This window comes from Camelus dromedarius, chromosome 19 (assembly GCF_036321535.1).
Source record: "Camelus dromedarius isolate mCamDro1 chromosome 19, mCamDro1.pat, whole genome shotgun sequence".
Taxonomy (NCBI): domain Eukaryota; kingdom Metazoa; phylum Chordata; class Mammalia; order Artiodactyla; family Camelidae; genus Camelus; species Camelus dromedarius.
In genome coordinates, this window is record NC_087454.1 from 30,006,751 (window position 1) to 30,028,209 (window position 21,459).

The window sequence follows — 21,459 nt, forward strand, 5'->3', positions numbered from 1 at the left end:
AAAAGGCAGTGTCACTTGGTTCAAACTATTAAATAGTAATTTCTGAAATATAATTCAACTTTAAAATTCTGACTTTAATAGTCTAACTTGTTCTTAAATAAAGTCAAAAGCTTTATAGAGATTTTAAACTACATGTTTGCATAATTTAACATATTCCATAATCTTCACTCCAGTGAATAAGAGTTCACCGGGGCCTGAGCCGGTCACAGTCTAACAAGTGGAACAGAGCAGAGTCTGCTGGAATCACTCAGAACGGAGGGCAGGCCTGGCGGGAGAACTGAGAAAGAATTAGGAACAGGATGGGAGGGCACAGGTCTCAGGCGGGAATCAGAGGTCAAAGAAACGAGACAGAAGAAAAGTTGTAAAGAAAATCTCCTACATTGAGTCTGCTGCCAGTCTTACTGTTCTATTTCCCAAATGAAATGACACGCAACTGCTGCCCAAGTGATCTAAAACACTGGAGAAAAGTTACAAGGGGCATCTAGCTTAACAACCTTTAAGATACATCATAAAACCTACATAATTAAGAAGGCTGTATTAGCACACGCATAGACAAATAAACCACTGGTATAGAATATACAATCAGAAATAGATCCCAGTTCATATGTTAATTGAGTGTATAATAGAGGAGGCATCTCAGATCATTAGGGAAAGTATGTACTTTTTAATAAATGATGATGGTGTAACTGGAAAAGATATAATTAGATTCACATCTCACACAATAACAAGAATAAACAACAAATGGTTAGGAATCTAAAGGTTAAAAATGAAACTATACAGGTGCTAGAAGGCAATGTGATGAATTTCTCTTTAAATGCAATATCAGAAAAGTGTTCCAAATGGTAATTCAAAATCCAAAGGAAATAAAAGATTGAATGCACTGACTACTTTAAAATAAAAATGTCTGTATTCCCCCCAAAAAGTTCACAGAAACAAAGTCAAAAGATAACTGACACACTGGAAGAATATACTTGTATTATATACCACGAAGGACTGATATGCTTAATATGTGAGACATATGACCAAAAATCTGATAGAAAAAATATTACTGCATAATGATCCTAAGAATAAAATTAAATATACACTAAAAATTTAATTACATAAATGGTGATAAAGGATAGCTATTCCTTTCAGAATAACCACAATTAAAAAAGATAAAAGGAAGAAGGAAATAGAAAAACATTATTATGCAAATGTCAGTAATAATTGTCTCAGACAACACCCACCCAAAAATTTTCAGAAAAAGAGTATTTGCACAGTCACAAAGTATCTCCCACAAGATATTTATTAACAACAAAATATAAAAAAGATAGTAACTTCATTATAGTGGAAAAATTCAGCATATACCATTTTAACCAAGTTATGAAGGTTAAGAGGACAAGTAAAACCTCAACAACATAGACCCACTGATATGATACACTGAGAAAATCCCATCATGTCTAGTAATCTTGCCAAAAAGGCAGGGAAACCCTCTGACCATAAGAAAACATCAGACCAACTGAAAAAGAAGAGCATTCTAAAAAATAAGATTCTGGTACTTCTGAAAAATGTGAAGGTCATGAAAGAAAAGGAAAGACTGAGGAGCTACCATGGATGGATAGGAAGAAGACCACAAAGATACGACAGCTCACTCCAATGTGTTATCCTGGACAGAAAAGACACATTAATGGGAAAACTGATGAAATTCAAATAAGGTTGGTAATTTCACTTACAGGACTGTACCTATGTTATTCCTGGTTTTGATAGCTGTCCTATGCTTATGCAAGATGTTGAGAGAGGAAGCTGAACGGTATCTGAGAATTCGCTGTACTATTTGGACAATTCTTTTATAAGTCTAAAACTCAGAATAATTTTTTTAAAGTGCTGAAAAAAACTATGCTGGTATAATGATTAAAAACAACAAAACAAAACAGATCAGTGTTACCAAGGGTCAGTAGTGGGTGAAAGGACCGATTACACAGGGGTACAAGGGTGATAGAAATGCTTCTATATCATGATTGCTCTGGTAGTCACATGACAATATTCAGTCATCAACACACACTGAATTATGCACTGGCGAAATTTCGTTACATGAACAGTATACCTCAATAAGCTGACAAAAAAGAAACCCAAATACAAAAACTGTTTGAAAAAAATCTTAAAAAAAAAATGTTGGGTTGCAATGCCAATATAGGCAGAATACAGAGGAGAGACACCAAATACGATGACACATGCTCTTACCAGATTAATTAACTGAGTGTGTACTACATCTTCGACCAAAACTGCTGTTTCATGAAGAGGCCTCCTAGCATCACCTAAAGAAAACCTGGAAAGAAAATTAAACACACCAATATTAAGGACTGTAAAACTGAAAAATTATTATAATACTCTGTTTAATGAAGTCCAAGTTGTTCTCTCAAATAACAGAGTGGGTATATAGTTTTCTATGGTCAAAAAATTACATAAGCTGAAATTTCCAGAGGAAAGTGCACTGCAATCAGTGTCATTTCTTGATTTGTGTAGTCGTTTTTGAGAGCATTTACTCTATCAAAATGTAACATATTAACAGCCACTTCATAATACTGGCAACCAGAAAATTAAGTTACCATATCCAAATTACTAACACAACGGGCCCTCCACATCTTTAGGTTCTGCATCCTCAGATTCAACCAACCACGAATTGAAAATTCAAAATAAATTTTTAAATTCCAGAAAGTTCCAAATAGCAAAACTTGATTTTGCCATGCGCTGGCAGCTATTTACACATCATTTACATTGTATTTACAATGATTTATATAGCGTTTACTTTGTATTAAGTATTATAAATAATCTAAAGATGAATTAAAGCTTATGGGAATATGTGCATAGGATATATGAAAATCCTACGTCATTTTATATAAGACACTTGAGCATCTAAGGATTTTGGAATCCGTGGAGGGTTCCTAGAACCAGTCCCCCACAGACACTGAGGGACAACTGTACATGCATAATAGCCATGAAGAAAACTATAAAAGCATGTGATGTAATTAAAATGAATTTTTAAGAAAAAAAATTTATGTAAATGGTATAAACTGTCATTTCCAATTATATACAAACGGATTATCAAGAATGAATGATAAGACTGATCTTAAAAGTCTTCTTCCCAATTTTCATATTGTAGACTAGATGTGCAGTGAATCCCTTCCTAAAGAACATTTGAAAATGAACAATAATGTATTAAAAACTTATACTTAAAGCACGTTTTAACCAGCAGTGGAGAAAACAAAAGTGAAGCCAGAGAAGATGAGAAATGTAGTTCCATAGGATTAAGAGAGCCCTGGAGCCAAAACTTATTCTGAAGGCATCTACTGACTCACAGTACCCTATAGCCTAGATTTCAATTAGCACCTTTTTCAAGGTATAGAAAAGAATGCTGTGATCTTAAGCAAGGTAGGAGGTCAGTTTGCGGAACCTAATCTGAAGGTGAAAAAAAGCAACGATCAGATGGTGACACCTGCAGTGTGTAAACTGGGAAATACCACTCCAGGGAAGGCACTTTGCCTATCTTACCCCAGGCTATGAGTGAAAGAGGAAAAAAATGTGGGACTGGCACAAGCAGACAAACAGACAAAAGGAACAGAACAGAAAGTCCAGCGATAAACTTATTATGGTCAACTGAGTTTCAATAAGGGCGGCAAGAACACCCATTTGCAAAGCACAGTCTTTTCAACAACTGGTGGAGAGAAACAAGATGTCCACATGCAAAAAGGATGAAGTTGGAATCTTACCTGTACCATATATAAAACTAAATAAACTAATCTAAGAAAACACCTCAAAATAGATCAAAGACCCAAATTAAAGAGCTAAAACTATAAAACTCTTGGAACAAAACAGAAAGGGAGATCTTTACTACCTTGGATTTGGCAAAGGTTTCTTAAGTGTGACTCCAAAAGCACAGGCAACAAAAGAAAAAATAAATGAATTGGATCAAAATTTAATCCTTTTAGAAATCAAAGAACACCATTTAGAGAAGGAAAAGATAACCCATACAATGGGGAAAAAAAATTGAAAATCATGTATCAGCTAAATAATCAGAGTATGTAAAGAACTCCCACAACACAACAAAAAAACAACCCAACTTAAAAATGGGCAATAGACTTGAATAGACATTTCTTCAATGAAATATACAAATAGACAATTGCAAATGAAAAGATGCTCAGTATCATTAACCATTAGGGAAATGCAAATCAAAAAAACAGAGATAGCACTTCACACCCCCAAGAATGGCTATGATCAACAAAATGGAAAATAATAAGTGTTGGCTAGGATGTGGAGAAATTGGAAACATTGTACTTTGCTGATGGGAATGCAAAATGGTGCAGCCACTGTGTCAAACAGTGGTTCCAGGAAATGCTAAAAACAGAATTACCATATAACCTAACAATTCCACTCCTAGGTATATAGCCAAAAGAACTGAAAACAGGGATTCAACAGAAATTTGTACACCAGTGTTCATAGCTACATTATTCACAATTGCCAAAAGGTAGAAAACAACCAAAATGTCCATCAACAAATGAATGGATAAACAAAATGTACTATATACATATGATGAAATACTATTTAACTATAAAAAGCAAATAAACACAATACATGCTATTTATTACATGAATCAACTTTCTACTACATAAAAACACCATACTAAGTAAAATAATCCAGACACAAAAGAAAAATATTATATGATATCACCTATATGAGGTACCTGGAATGGGCAAATTCATAGAGACAGAAAATAGAGGTACCAGGGAATTAAGGGAGTTTTTGCTTAATGTGTAGAGAATTTCTGTCTAGGATGATGAAAACTTCTGGAAAATGGTAGTGATGATGGTTGCACAACACAGTGAATATACTTACTGCCAGGGAACTGTACACTTAAAAATAGTTAAAATACAAATTTCATGTTATGTATATTCTACCACAATAATAAAAACAGATTGAAAAAAAACTAAGACCTGTCTAGATTCAGCTAAAAAGATAATTAGTGTTCAGGACACCAGATCTGAGGAAATTACCTGTAGTGTACCATTGATTAGTAAGAAGAGTACCATGACTAATGTTATGCCAAAAATGTTCATGCTATGGTGAAAGGAATAAATTTCAAAAAACTATAAATGATCAAAATTGACAAAGAAAAAATAGGAAACCTGAACAGTTCTATAAATTTTAAAGAAATTGATAAAAACAAAACAAAAAACCTTACTTTTATCTGTAATGTTCCAAATATGTAAAGAATAGGTTATACTAGTTTTACATGATTCTTACTAAGAACAGAAGAGAGACACTCCCTAACACATTTAATTAGGCTAGTATAACCTTGGTATTAAAACCAGAAAAGAAATGCAATAGAAAAAAAAATTACACATAAATATTACTCATGTATATAAAGAGGAAAAAAAAAACAAAACCAAATAAAACAAAAAGTCTGAATAGTACAAAAGATGGAGTAAAAGTGAGATTCACTCCCCTACCCTGTGCCCCTGGCCTCATAGAAGGCTCCCTATACCCAGCTAACAGAAGAAAAGACTGAGGCCTAATTTACATATGGTTCTGCATCATATGCAGACACTACCTACAAGTGAACAGCTGTGGGGCTCTAGCCCCCTCTGAAGCCTCACTGAAAGGCAGTGGTAAAGGAAGAACTTTTAGCAGTGCACCTTTGTCTACTTTACTTAAAAGAAGAATTGGTCAGATGTACAACTTTATACTGATTCATGGGCTATGAAATGATTGGCTAAAAGGTAAGGGACATGGGAGGAATATGATTAGGAAATTCGTGAGAATGAAATCTGGGGAAGAGGAGGACAGATGTCTCTGAATAAACAAACAAATAAATAAAAACCAAACCCACAAAGACACTGACTATAATTCAATAAACATGAAGATATCTGTCCTGTGTAAATGTTCATGGGAGACCTCAGCAAAGGAAGATTTTAATAATTAAGTGAATACCATCAGCTTTTCCCTCAACCACTCTATCACTGCCCAACGGGCTCATGAACAAAGAGGCCATGGTGGGAGGGACAGAGGATACACAGGGCTCAGTACCATGGACTCCACTCACCAAGGCCACTGCTGAGAGCCCATCTGTCAGCAGCAGAGATCCACACTGAGTTCCCTACATGGCACCGTCCCACAGGGCGATCACCAGCTACCTAGTAACAAGTTGATGACATTAGACCACTTCCATCATGGAAATGGAATTGTATTATTCTTACTGCAATAGACACTCTGGATGTGGCATTGCCAACCCTGCAAGCAGTGCATCTGCCAAAACTACCATCTGTGGACTTACAGAATGCCTATTCACTGGCATGGCATCCCATACAGCACTGCCTCTGATCAAGAAATCCACTTCCCAGCAAAAGAAGGGCTACACTGGGCCCACGCTCACAGAAGTCACTATTCTTAGCATATTCCCACCATCACGAAGTGGCTGGTTTGACAGAAAGCTGAAAAGGCCTTTTGTAGACTCCATCACGGTGCCAGCTAGGTGGAATATCTCGCAGGGCTGGGGCAAGGCTCTCCAGAAGACTACACAGCTTATGAAACGGCACCCTATGGTGCTGCCCAAAGACCTACTAGCAAAACTGGTGCTTCCTGCTCCCATGGCCTCACAATCTGCTGGTCTAAAGGTCTTAATTCCAGAGGGAGGAATGCTTTCACATTTAGTCCACTGACACAATTATTACATTGAAATGGAACTTAAGAATACAGCTGAGTCACTTTGGATTCCTCATGCTTCTGAATCAACAAACAAAGGGGGAGTCACTGTGCTGGCCGGAGTGAGTGATACTGACTACCCAGTGGCAACTAGACTGATACTCCACAGCGGAGGTGAGAAAGAGTATGTCTGGAATACAAGAGATCTCTTAGGACATCTCATAGTCTTACCATGCCCTGTGGTTAAGGTCAGTGGAAAACTACAACTCAATCCAGGAAGGACACTAATCGTTCAGATCCTTCAGGAATGAAGGTTTGGGTCATTCCACTAGTTAAAGAACCACAACCAGTTGAGGTGCTTGCTGAAACCAAGGGGAATACAGAATAGGTAGTGAAAGAAGGTAGTTATTAACATCAGCTATGACCATACGACCAGTTACAGAAAGGACTGTAACTGTCATGAATATTTTTTCATTTTGTTATGAATATGTTTGTATGTGTGTGTGAATGTGAGCATTAAAGAAGTATGTTTCCCCCTCTCTTATTCCCTCATCATGTAACACAAAATGTATTGAACTTACAGTATTTAATTAAGTATTATTCATTTTATATCACGTATTTAAGTCAGGGATGTCAAGGAGCAGTATGGACATCACTCAAGGACTTAGCCTCACCTTCTGGGAAGGGGTTAGTGCATTCGCAGTAGTGCGCTGGATAACTGCATCACATTAGGCAGAACTACAGCCTTGTTATTGTCTATATTTGGAGATTAAGTATAGTTTAAGGAGATGTATATGGGTGTCAAATTGACATAGGTGATGGTTAATTTTATGTCTCAGTTTGACTGGCAAACGTGGTGCCCAGATATTTGGTTAACATTAATTTGATAAGTATTTGAAGGTATTTATGAGTGAGGTTAACATTTGAATCAGTAAACTGAGCAAGACAGATGCCCTCTTCAGTGTGGGTGGGCCTCACTCCTTCTGCTGAAAGCCTGAATAGAACAAGAGGAGGAGGAAGAATTCACCTCTCAGCCCATTTTCAAGTGGACTCATTGGGCTTCCTTCTACTGCCTTTGACCTTGTTCTGAGACACCATCAGCTCCACTACCTCCCGGGTTTCCATGCTGTATTTTTACCCTCCCCCATCACATTTTACGTTTTCATTCTACAGTGTACATCCATTTACTTTGTATATCATTAACAAATTATTGTAGTTACAGTTAATTTTTACTACTTTGGTCTTATAACCTTCTTCTAGGTGTATAACTGATTTACCCACGATTAAAACATCCTGAGTATTCTGAATTTAACCAGTGGAATTTATATTTTTTACTGCTTACTAATTAGTACTCTTTCATTTCAGTTTGAAGAAGTCCCTTTACTATTTCTAAAAGGCAAGTCTAGTGGTTATGAACTCTTTCAACTTTTACTTGCCTAGAAAATTCGTCATCTCTCTTTCAATTCTGAAGGATAACTTTGCTGGGTAGACTACTGTTGGTTGCCAGGAAAGCAAGAGTAAACTATAAATCCGTTAATATAATTAACTACATAAACTATGAAAACAGAAGAACAATATGATCATCTCAATAGATGTGGGAAAATCACTAAACAACCATTCCTGACAAAAATTTTAGCAAGCTGGGACCAAAAAGGATTTTCTTTAATCTGATGAAGGGACTCTACCAAAAACCATACAGGAAACAAAACACTCAGAAGCATCCAAACCTTTTGAAACTCAGACCAATATGAAGATTTCCACTATCATCACTTTCAGTCAATATAATACTTAAGATTTTAGCCACAACATTAAGGTAAGAGAAGGTCTAAACTATATAAGCATTGAACAGAAAAAACTAAATTGTTCTTATTCACATTAAATCTGACTATCTACACAGAAAACCCTAAATAATTGGGAGAGAAATTATTTCAACTACTGAAAGAACCAGCAAGTTTTTCAACTATAAGACAATCTAAATGTCACCATCAACACAAAGGCAAAATGAACTCACTGAAACAGACAGCAGAGTGGTGGCTGCCAGGGCTGCGAGGGGTGGTAGGGCAGGGAACAGGGAGATGGTGCTTAAAGGGTACAAACTTCCAGTTGTAAGATGAGTACGTTCTGGGAATGTAATGTACAGCACAGTGATCAGAGTTTACAATATTGTATTATACACTTAAAAGTTGGTGAGAGTAAATCTTTTCTTTTCTTTTTGCCACTTTGATCAGGACTTTATTCAAAATTAGCTGTCCAAAATGATCTGACCTCCATGAAATAAACAAATTTAAGTTTATGCAACAGCCTTCTTTCCTTCTGTGGTGGGCTTCTTTTCTGCAGGCTTCTTGTCAGCTGCTAGTTTCCTGGTCGCTGCAGCCTTTTTTCCCACCACAGGATTCTTCTGCTTCTTAACGCCAACAGCCTTCTTTCCTTTCTTTCCCACCACAGGCTTCTTGCCTGGAACCCCCTTCCCATCGGATCTGGCTTCTAGTGCTGCTGTTGCCTTATTCATTCGCATTTTGATTCTCAGTCTGGCCAAGAATGGTGTTCTGCTGCACCGTCTTTGCATATGAGTTTAGCTTCAACATGATTCTCAGGTTTTTTCAGTGGATTCTTCTTCAGGACTCTGCAATGAGTCTTCTTGCGTGGTGCTCGGAGGGCTCTCTGGATCTCTGGGCTTTTCAAGATTCTGCTGAGGTCTGTACTGAGCATCTTGTGCATGGGGAGGTTGTAGCTCATCTTCAGGGAGGCAGCTTCATGCCAAGCGCCATACAGCTCACCTAACTTGTGGAAAGCACTTCCAGTCCAGATGCAGAAATATTCCACATGCCAACCAAGAGCAAGTTTTACAATGTTCAGCTTGCTTACATTAAGCGGAGTAAGTCCAGGGATGTTTCTGAAGCCCTTGATGACACCACTGTCCTCATGATGGATGATGCAGGGTCCCCTGTGCTGGTTCTCATTTTGCCTCTGCCAGCTCTCATCTGCCGAGAGGTGGAGACCTCTGATATCATTCCAAGCCTTAAGTTTCTTCAGAAGTAAAACAGGCTCCTTGGTCTTCTTGTAGCTTTCAACTTTATCTTCAACCACCAAAGGAAGTTCAGGAACATCCACAGTATGACGACCTTTAGACATGACCAGAGCTGGTAAGGCTGAGGCAGCCAGTGTGGAGCATATGGCATATTGCTTCTGCGCTGTGCTGACTCTCTGGTGCCAACGTCGCCAAATCTTGGTTGGTGCAAACATGCGGCCCCCACAACACGTTTCCAAAAGGATCCTAGCCAGAATGGTGAGTCCCACCACCTCAAACACTGGGAATTCGAGCTATAGCTCTGCCTATGTCCAAGACTGGTTTGATGACCTGCTAATTCACGGACAGCATAGGGCTGTCTGTTGTTTTTGCACCAGTTGGTGTGAACAAAGTTCACAATATCCAGTCGAATGGGAGCCTTGAACACAGCAGGCAAAGTGACATTTTTGTCAGAATACTCCCCCTTTTCAGACAACACTGATAACAGTGGGCGAGCACACACCCTAGCGAGGAGAGGAGAGAGCCACACTCCTCTCACCCCAGGGCTCCCACAGAAAAAGTAAGAGAGTAAATTGTAAATGTTCTCACCACAGAAATGAAATGGTAACTGTACGATGTGATGGAGGTATTAGTTAAAGCTACATTGGTAATCATTTTGCAATAAACAAATATACCAAATGCATAACATGTTGTACTCCTTAAACTTACACAATCTATGTCAATTACACCTCAATAACGCTGGGGAGAAAGGCAGACAATGCAATTCAAAATGTATAAATTAGCTCTAAACTTTCTGTGAAAGAGTCAAGAGCCAAGGAAAGCCAAGACACGTTGGAAGTACAAAATGGAGGATATTTCCTACAAGACTTAGTAATTAAGATGGTGTGTCACTTGCACAACGACAAACAAATAAACCAACAAAACAGAAGGAGAATAAGAAGTCCCCATTAGAGAGCAGACTCCACAATGGCAAAACTCATCTGTTATGTTCACTGACATATTCTCTGGACTGCCTGAGCAAAGTTTCTCTTCCATTATTTTAATTTAAATCTCACCAAAGAAAAAGTACTAAGTTATCAAAGTGAAATAATTGAGTCACAGATAAAACAATGAATTCAATTCACATCTCTAGTAAAAAGAATATTTTGAAAATACTTCTTATATTAATAACATGTACAAATAATCAACAAGTTTTGCCTTCAGCTTTTATGATAAAGTTAAAACTTTTCTACTAAAAATAGTCTTCATTAGCATAAACATATAAAGTATCTAAAATCAGCTAAAGCTACAACTAGGGATGGGATTTTAATGAGTATATTTTAATTTTCAGGTTGTTAGTTCTTCAGCTTTAACTCCAGAATTTTTTCTCACATTACTTCTGCCAATGTTCCCCCTCAAACACAGAAAGCTAAATATTGTCCAAGTGGTTTCTGGAAAATAGAAATAAAAACCACTGTACCCAGCCGTAGTCTCTTCTTTTTTTGCCCTGCAATGTATACAGTATTTTAAAAGTCACTTAAAGACAAAATCCAAGTAATTGGTACTTATACAAATCTCTTTATTTATTTATTTATTTTTTCCATTAAAGACCTACCTTACTACTCACGGATCCCTAACTGAACTTTCTTGGATCTATTCCCAACCAACGGGACCTGATGCTCAATTCCTTCACGTACTGCTAGATGCTTCTAACTACACTAGTACTACTAAACCACCCTACACTAAAGGTCTTTTTAGGAAACTTTCCTGAAAAAGCTGTCCTTCCCCTGGTTCTGGCAGTAGCTTTGTTGCTATAACACCAGCCTCCATTTTAGGAAGTTTTGTAATTCTGATAACTATGGTCATGACAAGTGGTAGGTCCAGAGCAACCCTGCTGGACTCCACTTAAACATGACAGTGGCAGAGCCACTTACATTCTATCTTCTCATCCAAACAAGGTTAGTTTTATTCAATCCCAGGATCAGCTGTCTCAGTGAGTACCAGGGCAGCTAATTCTGCAATTCCTTTGTCAAGTGCATAATGAAAATATGAAATAAGCAAGACTATTCATGAGACAAAGTTATACTTCTTACTCTGTACTCTTAAGACACACAGGAGAATGTACACTGAACAAAACCATGAGATACTGTCCCCCAAATCCTGCAGAACCTACCACTAAGCCTTTCAGTACTTTTGCCTGTTATGTGTAAGCCCAACAGTCTAAAACTGGGAGATATCCTTTATATAGACATCTATTAAAGTGAAAAAAACATCTATAAATAGAAAGTGCAGAATAAAATAGACTAAGAACTAGTTACAGAAACATTTCCAAAACACAGAAAATAAATTTTTAAAAATACACACCGAATATTACTACAGTCACTATGTGTTTTCAAAAAATAACACAACTCCATTTAAGTAGTTTCCAACCTCAGTTTAAAAAAAATAGTCTTAAAAAAAAAAAACAGAAGGAAGGTGCTAGATATTTATGATCTTACTCTCTGTTGAACCTCTGCTGACATATTTGCTAAGTAATTTAAGTCAAGATGGTTCCCAAATACGGTGATACACCTTTAATGTCCGAAAATTCTAACGCATTATTCATTTACCAAAACCTTTTTGCTAGCCTCCAGATACTATGTAAATGTATATACCCAATGATGTATCCTGGACCTACTCTCCCTACATCCACTTATCACCAACTGTGATAAGAAATCAACCCCAAATTCTTTTTGTAAAATAATTATAACACATTACCTTTTTCAGAGCAGTTACAGAAAAACTGAGTGAAAAGTACAGAGTTTCCATATATTTCCTCGTTTCCTCTCCCTCCATACCCAGTTTCCCCTATTATTAACACCTTGTATTAGGGAGCCAATATTGCGATGTTATTATTAACTAAAGTCCATAGCTTACATTAGGGATAAGTCTCTGTGAGTTTCTCTCTCTATGGGTTTTGAGAGATGTATAATGAGATGTATCCACTATTCCAGGATCATACCGAATCGTTTCACTGCCCTGAAAATCCTCTGTGCTCTGCCTATTCATCCCTCCCTCCCCCCTACCTGAGGCAATGGCCGATCTTTTTACTGTCTCCACAGTTTTGTCTTTTCCGAAATGTCATATAGTTGCTATCACACAGTGTGCAGCCTTTTCAGATTGGCTTCTTTCACTTAGCATTAATGCTTTAAAAGGTTCCTTCATGTCTTCTCATGGCCTGGTCACTTTTTTTTAATACTACATAATATCCCATTGTATGGATATACCATAGTTTGTTTATCCCTTCACCTACTGAAAGACATCTTAACTGCTTCCAAGTTTGAGCAATTCTGAATAAAACTGCTCTAAACATTTATGGAAGTTTCGTCTGGACATAACTTTTCAAGTTATTTGGGTAAATACCAAACAGTATGTTTACTGGATCACATGGTAAGAGTACTGAGTATTACTTAGTTTTGTAAGAAACTACCAAGCTGCCTTCCAAAGCGTCTGTACCACTTTGCCTTCCCAGCAGCAATGAACGAGGGCTCCTCTTGCTCCACATCCTCTCTAACACCTGTTTTAGATTTTGGTCATTCTAATAGCTGTGTAGTGGTACTTCACTGTTGTTTTAAATTGCAATTCCTTAATGATGTATGATGTTGAACACCAACCCCAAATTCTTTTAATGGCTATAATTGTAAGAAAAATAAGCTTTTTTCAGCAAGTACACACAGTATGTATATTCATCTCTTTTAAGTCATACAAACATATTTGTATTAGTACAAAAGCACAGTATAAAAGAAACACAAAAGATAAATTTCAAAGGAGGTAAAAATATATCAACAACATTTTAAAAATAAGTACTATTTTACTTATTGAAATGAAAAACTTTGGGTCTGAAAAAACTATTTATAATAATATAAGTTATTAGCATTATCAACACTGCCAGTTTGCCTGGGACTACAGGATTTTCCAAATTATTTTCTACCAAATAAATCAGCTTAATTAATACTAAAAGGTCATGACATGATTTAAAAAAAAAAAAACCAAGAAAGAAAGACAAGCCAAAAAAGTTTCTTTTTTAAAGGGAATGAATGAATAATAAATAAAACTTGTACACCAGCTAATTTCAAACAATTACCCTTATTATTTTAATTCTAGGGTCCTAACATAGAGAAACAAATAGCACTTGGGAAACGTATCCCTTCATTTGGAGATGCTTTTCCATGCTGTGAAGTTGAGGACTACATTCATGGCAGTCAGTGAGTGGGTAGCTACCCAGCTGAATCGCACTGTAGTCACTGCCTTCACTCAGAGAAGAAACAGCACCCAGCTGCGTGCAGGGCCAGAGATGTGAGCCGAGAAGAAATGGATATAATTCATATGGACAGTATCCAACTCAGAAGATTACAATAATGCAGCTAAAAGTCCCACTACATCCTGGCCATCAGCTACAAAGAAGAGGCAATCAGTTATGATGAAAAGAAATTAGACTGAAAGTTAGATGACCTGGTTCTGGTTCCTACTCTGAGGCTAAGTTGTACTGCAATCTCGGGCAAGTAACATTTCTGGGTACCTCAGTTCCTCAACAATGAAAGGAGGGGACTGGATTCAATGATTTTAAAGATGCCTTTTCAGATATTTGTTTCAGCCTATGAAAGCAGCCACAACCCTTAAATCCTAAAAACTTCTGTCTTCAAGCATTGTAAGAAAATTATATTTTAAGAAAATCACTTTTATAACTCATGTAAGAAAAGTAAATCTTACTAAATTAAGTAAATTGGGCAATACTCATGAAATTAAGAAGAAACAAAGAAAGAAATTCACAAAGTGAAATAAATTTAAAAAATCGGATGAAAGGCAATAAAGCTACAATTTATTCCCAGGCCTATATGTGGAAATAGTTTCCAAGAAACATTCCACCGCCCCTTAAAAGGCATTAAAAAAAAAGTGCTTGTACTTGGGGATAGTATCACAGGATTTTATATTATTCTTTTTTAGTATATTTAACAGGTTAACTTTTAAGTCTAAAATACTTGTTTTCAAATTTTCAAGCCTGATTAAGAACAGAGTGGAAGGACTGAAGAAGTTTTAATTAAAGGGATTCCTCAATTAAAGAGATTCTTTCACAATGTATATCAAGTCATCACCCTGAACACTTTAAATATTTAAAGTTACAATTATATTTGTCAATGAGACTTCAGTAAAGCTAGGGGTAGGGGGCCAGGTGGAGTCTGAAAAGGAAGCCAGGAGTGTAAGTTTGGTAAAAATCTGTGACCCAGAGTCTGCTGGAACCATCCTAAAGAACACAAGGCCCACAGGCAGATCTGCACATAAAGATCCAGGAATCCAACATAAGGACAAAACACATTTCTTTATTGCCATGTGTGCATCTTCTTGGATGCTGAGTTGCTTTCAGTACTTACCACTGGCTACAAACTCTAATGCGGTTAAATTATTCTGGATACTGTGGTTAAGTAATTGCTGTGGTCTTGGGAGCTAGTTACTTTTTTTTTATTTTTATTTTTTTTTATTTTATTACTTCTGGCTTTTTGAACGTTTTCTAACTCAGGTAGTTGACATTACCTTGGAATGGACACTGTGTGACTGCTGCTTGGTGTACGAAGGCCCTGGGAGACTTTCTGTCCCCAAAAGAAAGTTTCCTTTTTCTCTTCAAACCACTTATTTGATTATACTTTTATAGGCTAGGTATTACTATAATACCCAGGAATTTCTCCTAACTGGAATTAGAGTGAATAGCAGGCGAGAGCCCCAGCATACACTCTAGCCGGCTACGCTGGCACTAGACAGCACATGCAAACACAGACATCACCCTGTCTATGTCATTCTTACCCAATATTTGTTGAGACTGATTTATCCTCTGTCCAAAAGGGGGAAAAAAATGCAGAAGTTTGACCATGAGCAGTCATTTAAGGCAATCAGACAGCCATAAACACATGCAAATTATCCGTACTCTTCAATTTTTAATACCACTAACCTTCATGACTCTATGATTTTATCTACCTGTTTTCCAAAGGAAGAAGTGAACTCAATTAGCAACAACTCTGAGAAAGCCAAAGTGGCAAGTAAATGAAAATATTAAATAAAGACCTAAGACAACGGTTTTTCTAGCTGTGATCATTTTTCTCATTGCTTGCTTGATTTTTCAACATCCATCCCCTACCCAGTCCTCTACTTTAGTATATATGCATATATAATTTAAATGAACTTTGAGGAATACTTTTAGAATTTTATAACCCTCCATGAGATAAGTATCTTAAGATATAAGAAAAGCAAGATTATGAAATCTTCACTTACAATACAAAATTTACACAACTGATGGGGGGAAAAAGAGATTTATTAAAAATGTACTAAAGTAAAATAAAATTTAAAACAGAGTAGAACTTTGAAAAAGTAAACACTTAAATCACTTGTAAGTACTAATTACTATAGGTACTAATACTCAATCAAGAAATACTTCCTGAGTGTCTCGTATGTGTCAGGCACTGTTCCAGTGACTTAGGATACACCAATGAACAAAGTAGATTTTAAAAACTGAGTAGAGCTTGCATTCCAATGAGGAAAGGATACAACAAACAATATACATAATAAATTACTAAATAAATGCATTGTGTGATAAAATGATGACACAGGACAAAAGAACATAGAAGAGAATAAGGAAACGGGAAGTGTGGACTAGGGGAAGGGAAGCAGTGTGAATATTAAAACGGATAATTACTACTTTTTGATGTGTGGAAGAAACTTTTCGGAAACAGCAAAGAGAAAAAATTAGAAAACTCAGTAAAAACCAAATACCTAGGAAAGCCGATCTAGATTTATCACAAGGCATGGGATTATTTATTTGAGAAAGTTTACAAAAATAGCGTAATATTTATACAAATTTTTTCTAACAATTCATAGGGCAATTTTTCTCACATATCCTGTATTCCTAAGCAGCAAGTAGCCCCATACTCAACCTCTAATGAATAGAAGCATGAAGCAAATGATTACAAGCACTTCTTATTTGGGGAAAAGCAAAGATAATGAATGAGAAGTATACCAATCACTGCATGTTGGGTCAGGAAAGGGCTGAAAAGATTTAGCTCATTCATCTTGTTTTAAGAAGAAGGAAAATAAAGGTCAGAGAGGTTAAATAACCATCTCAGGGTCACAAATCCAGGTAGAGGTTATTTCGTCCAGAACTCTTTTTCTGCAATACCATGTTAAATGTGTGAAAACTGTAACAAATAAGACAAATTAACCTTAAATGCTCATTTATCAAAGATTAAGATTAACGAAATTACATAAAGGAAACCCGGCTCAATTACTTTGTATAACTAAGTAATTTTTTAAGGCTTTTAGAGAGATATGTAATAACTTCAAGAAAGTTATTTTTAGTCCCTTAGGCCCTCAAAACATTAACACAAGGATTTAACTATCTTCTTATTGCGGGAATTTAACATTCAGAAATTAACTTTCTATAACATTGGATATAGACACAGTATAATCACAAATTTCACCCAAATTTTCAAGCACATTTCATGGACTGGGAATCAGAGATTCAAGAAAGTTGAGAGATCCGCCCATGGCGTCAGCCACAGTAAGCTTCAGAATTACATGCTGTTACCTGGAGACAGGAGAATTTTGCACTATACAGATATTTAGAGAATTAGCAAAACGGATAAATGGGCCATATTAAACCATCATTTCCCAAATTAATGTTGTCCAGAAAAAGAGTAACGTGCAGTCAAATCAATTTAGGAAATGCCTTATATTTGATTCTTCTCTAGATCTGTAATGCATGTTACCATTTTAGACACTCTGAATAGTTCTGGAGGACAGAAACTTTCGGTTTTCAATGGATTTACTGTGCATGTAATCATTTTTCTAAGCTCACTTAGTTACACAGTATTGAAAATCAATTTAGGCAACATTGACATAAGCAAAAAGACTCCAACTATGAGTTAAGAACTTCAGAGATAGGATTCCAAATAAACTGCAGCCTAAGGTGCTTAAACTTCACAGTTCTTCAGTGGTAAACAATTAGACAGTGGTGATAGTAGCAAGCGACTGGTTCGTATGATTAATTTCTTTACTCATTCTACAAATATTTATTGTGGTTCTGTATGTTAGGCATGGAAATTTCCACTAGATGGGAATTTTTAAAGTTACTACAAACTAAGGGTTTCTCTGGAACTATGGTAAGCAGCCACCAGAACCAGATTAGCATTTGGATCAGCGAACAGTGGCAGCTCCCCACTTCTGAGACAATTAGGAACAGACTGATGCCAAATAACCTGCCTGAGTACCAACCAATCCACAGCAGCCTCATCTGGGTGACCTCTCCTCTACAGGTGATGTCAACCTCCACGACACCACCAATCCCCGAGCTCCACGCTTCCTGAAAACTCTACGTAAGATCTGCAGTCACCCCTGCTGAGAGATTGTGCCTGACCAGCACATACTTTTCCTTTATCATAATGAAAAATAAATCTAGCTTTCAGATATTGAATGCCAAGTAATGGTCTCACTACGTGTCCACTCAGTGTCTGAGAAAGACTGCTTTCACAACCCTGTCAGCCTAACCCCTCCTCCTCTCTTATTTCCCCACTTAACTTTATTTTGAAAGACTTCAAATCAACAGAAAAATTGAAATAACAGTATACTGAACACCTAACATCCTTCAGCTCGAATTACCAATTGTTAACATTTTAGCATATCTGCATTCTCGTACATTCTTGTATAAATGCACACATACATTACACACTAAATACATATATACTTGTATTGCCATCTTTATCTATTTTCCTTTGAACAGCAAACACCTACTGAGTGTTTCCCATGTGCCTGACATGAATGATGTCATATAAATCTCTCTGAGACACCATAACCCACTGTCACTATGCCTACCCCTCCCCCTCTTGGAGAGACATACCTTACAGTCAATTTCTGTTTGCTAACTTACACACACTGGACTTAGTTTTGCCACTGAGAACTGGATAAAATATCAAATCTATTTTTCACAGGTCTTCAAAAATAGGAAGAAAGTTTGCTTAAAATTTTTTTCAGGAAACAGAATCTTTTTAAAATAGTTTAATTGATATATATATCATTTATATGCCAAGAAAATCACATTTAAAGTATATAATTCAATGATTTTTAGTAAATTTAATTGTTTTAATGAAGTATAGTCAGTTTATAATGTGTCAATTTCTGCTATACAGCATAATGTTTCAGTCATACATGTACATGCATATATTCCTTTTCATTATAGGTTACTACAACATAGTGAATATAATTCCCTGTGCTATACAGTAGAAACTTAGTGTTTATTTTATATATGGCAGTGAGTATCTGCAAATCTAGAATTCCCAATTTATCCCTTCCCACCCTCTTTCCCCTCTGGTAACCATAAGCTTGTTTTCTATGTCTGTGAGTCTGTTTCTGTTTTGTAAATAAGTTCATTTGTGTCTTTTTTTTTTTTTTTTTTTTTTTTTTTTTTTTTTTTACTATTACACATATAAGTGATATCATATGGTATTTTTCTTTCTCTTTCTGGCTTACTTCGCTTAGAATGACAATCTCTAGGTCCATTCATGTTGCTGCAAATGGCATTTTATTCTTTTTTATGACTGAGTAGTATTCCATTGTATATTTATACACACACACACACACACACACAATATATACATACCACATCTTCTTTATCCGGTCATCTGTTGATGGACATTTAGGTTGTTTCCATGTCTTGACCATTGTAAATAGTGCTGCTGTGAACACTGGGGTGCACATATCTTTTCAAATTAGAGTTCTCTCCAGATATATGCCCAGGAGTGGGATTGCTGGATCATATGGTAAATCTTGTTTTAGTTTTTTTAGGAATCTCCATACTGTTTTCCATAATGGCTGCATCAAACTATATTCCCACCAACAGTGTAGGAGGGCTCCCTTTTCTCTACACCCTCTCCAGTATTTGATTTTTGGTAAATGTAAAGAGTTGTACCACCATCACCATAATCTAGTTTTAGAACATTTCTATCATTCCAAAAAGATACCTCATGCCCATTTACAGTTAATCCCCATTCCCACCCCTAGCACCTGGCAACCCCTAACCTACTTGAAGAAACCATGCACCCTCTCCGTTCTTCTTCAAGGTTAAAGATTCCCCACTTCTTATCATTTAGGTCTCTACTTAAAGGGCATATCCTTGGGAAGACCTTTTCTAATTGCTACCACTTCCAATACTTATGCGAATCACAGTATTCGGCATTTATTTGATTTATATATTGGGGTCCTGCCCAAGATTTCATTTGATGAAAAAGGTTCCAAAATTTTTAAATAAACAAAATGAATGAAAACCTTTAATTTAAGTAGTTAACAAGTCATAAGCTAAATATCAAGTCCTGTTAGCTAAGAGATATCCTTGACACAAAAGATTCACTAATCAACGCTTTACAAGCTGGATGGAGTTGGGCCAACTATCCAGCTACCTTTGTCTGGACTATAATTCTCCATCTCATCCATAAGAACACCTTATTGAAATTGGGTGCTCTACTGCCATGGCATCTATCAGAAAGGGAAATTATTTCACTCTCATGTGAACTGTGAACTCAGGTCGTTTCCTACTCATTACAGATCCTGGAATTCTTGTTGAGATTGATGTCAAATTCACAAGGGTGTAATGACCAGAAATCTGCCTTCCCCCATCATTTTTTTAAGTGAAGCAAACTCGTGCCAAAATTATAACTTAATTACCCTACCTTACATAGCATTCTAGAAAAACCACCTGGTAATAATTAATACCACTGTTGTAAATAATCTCTCTCTGAATGTACTTTTATTTCCAGGATTTAATTTATCACCCAAAACAATAGTTTCAGTCTCATATACCAGAACACTAAATCTGTAAATTAAAAAATATGGAAAACAGTACAAAATTGTTATATTACCAATTAAGCAACTTAGAAATTAATTGTGCAAATATTCATGACTGCCAACAGGAAAATACATAATATATTCCAGTTGTAGTACATAATACATTCCATTTGTTCCTTCACAAAGGGCTTCAGTTTCAATCAGGAAGTGTAAAAGACAATTGTCTTTCTAGAAAATGTAAACTGGATAATGATCAGTCACTTTTGTTCTGAGAAAACTAAGAAAAAGTTTATATCTAGTCTCCACAATTTTCCTCAAAACAAAATGAAATTTAGTATGCCCAGAAGAAATGCATTTTAAGTCTGTTCTCAAGAACATGGATAAAAAAGGGATCACATAAGAAAGATGTTAAGACAATTATATACAATTCTACTGAGAATAAACATATAGGATATAATAAATGATCTTTTGGTATTCAAAATTTTGGCATGTGTAAATAAGAATCTTTTATAGATGTTTGTACAAATTATCAGTGAAAGTCAAATGTTAATCTTTAATTATATTATGAAAATCTTAGTCTCTATTTCTAGAAGCTTACAATGAATAACACATGCAGTCTTCTAAATGTGCTAGAAATATTAATGAAAACATACATCATGTACCAACTACCAGCCTATATATTACTAAGGATCTTCATAAGGTCTAGCTCAATAGTATCAAATAAAAATAGTAACAATTAACATTAATAAAATAGTGGTTAACACCTAGGCTTGGAACCATCACAGAATCCTACAACTGTCAAACTCCTTTGCTTTGAATATAAAAACCTTTGAAATCTGGCTTTTGCCTTTGGTACTGGCCTTATTTCCAGCCATACATCCTTTGCTCCTGTCTGACGTATCGAAAACTACCTGAAGACA

The 21,459-nt window shown here is 36.2% G+C and overlaps 1 protein-coding gene and 1 pseudogene across 6 annotated transcripts in view; both read right to left on the bottom strand.

The window, feature by feature from the left end:
* The window catches only part of SUPT3H (SPT3 homolog, SAGA and STAGA complex component), a 385,861-nt gene that overhangs the window by 182,244 nt on the left and 182,158 nt on the right, over positions 1-21,459 (bottom strand). For 5 of the 6 annotated variants that reach the window (XM_031434604.2, XM_031434603.2, XM_064476550.1 and 2 more), the window contains one exon: positions 2,221-2,305. The exons of the other annotated variant lie outside the window; for it this stretch is intronic. In XM_031434604.2, coding sequence (XP_031290464.1) covers positions 2,221-2,305 — 85 coding nt within the window. The remainder of the gene's footprint in view (positions 1-2,220; positions 2,306-21,459) is intronic. 6 annotated transcript variants of the gene reach the window in all.
* Positions 8,966-12,806, bottom strand: LOC116147628 (large ribosomal subunit protein uL4-like; annotated as a pseudogene).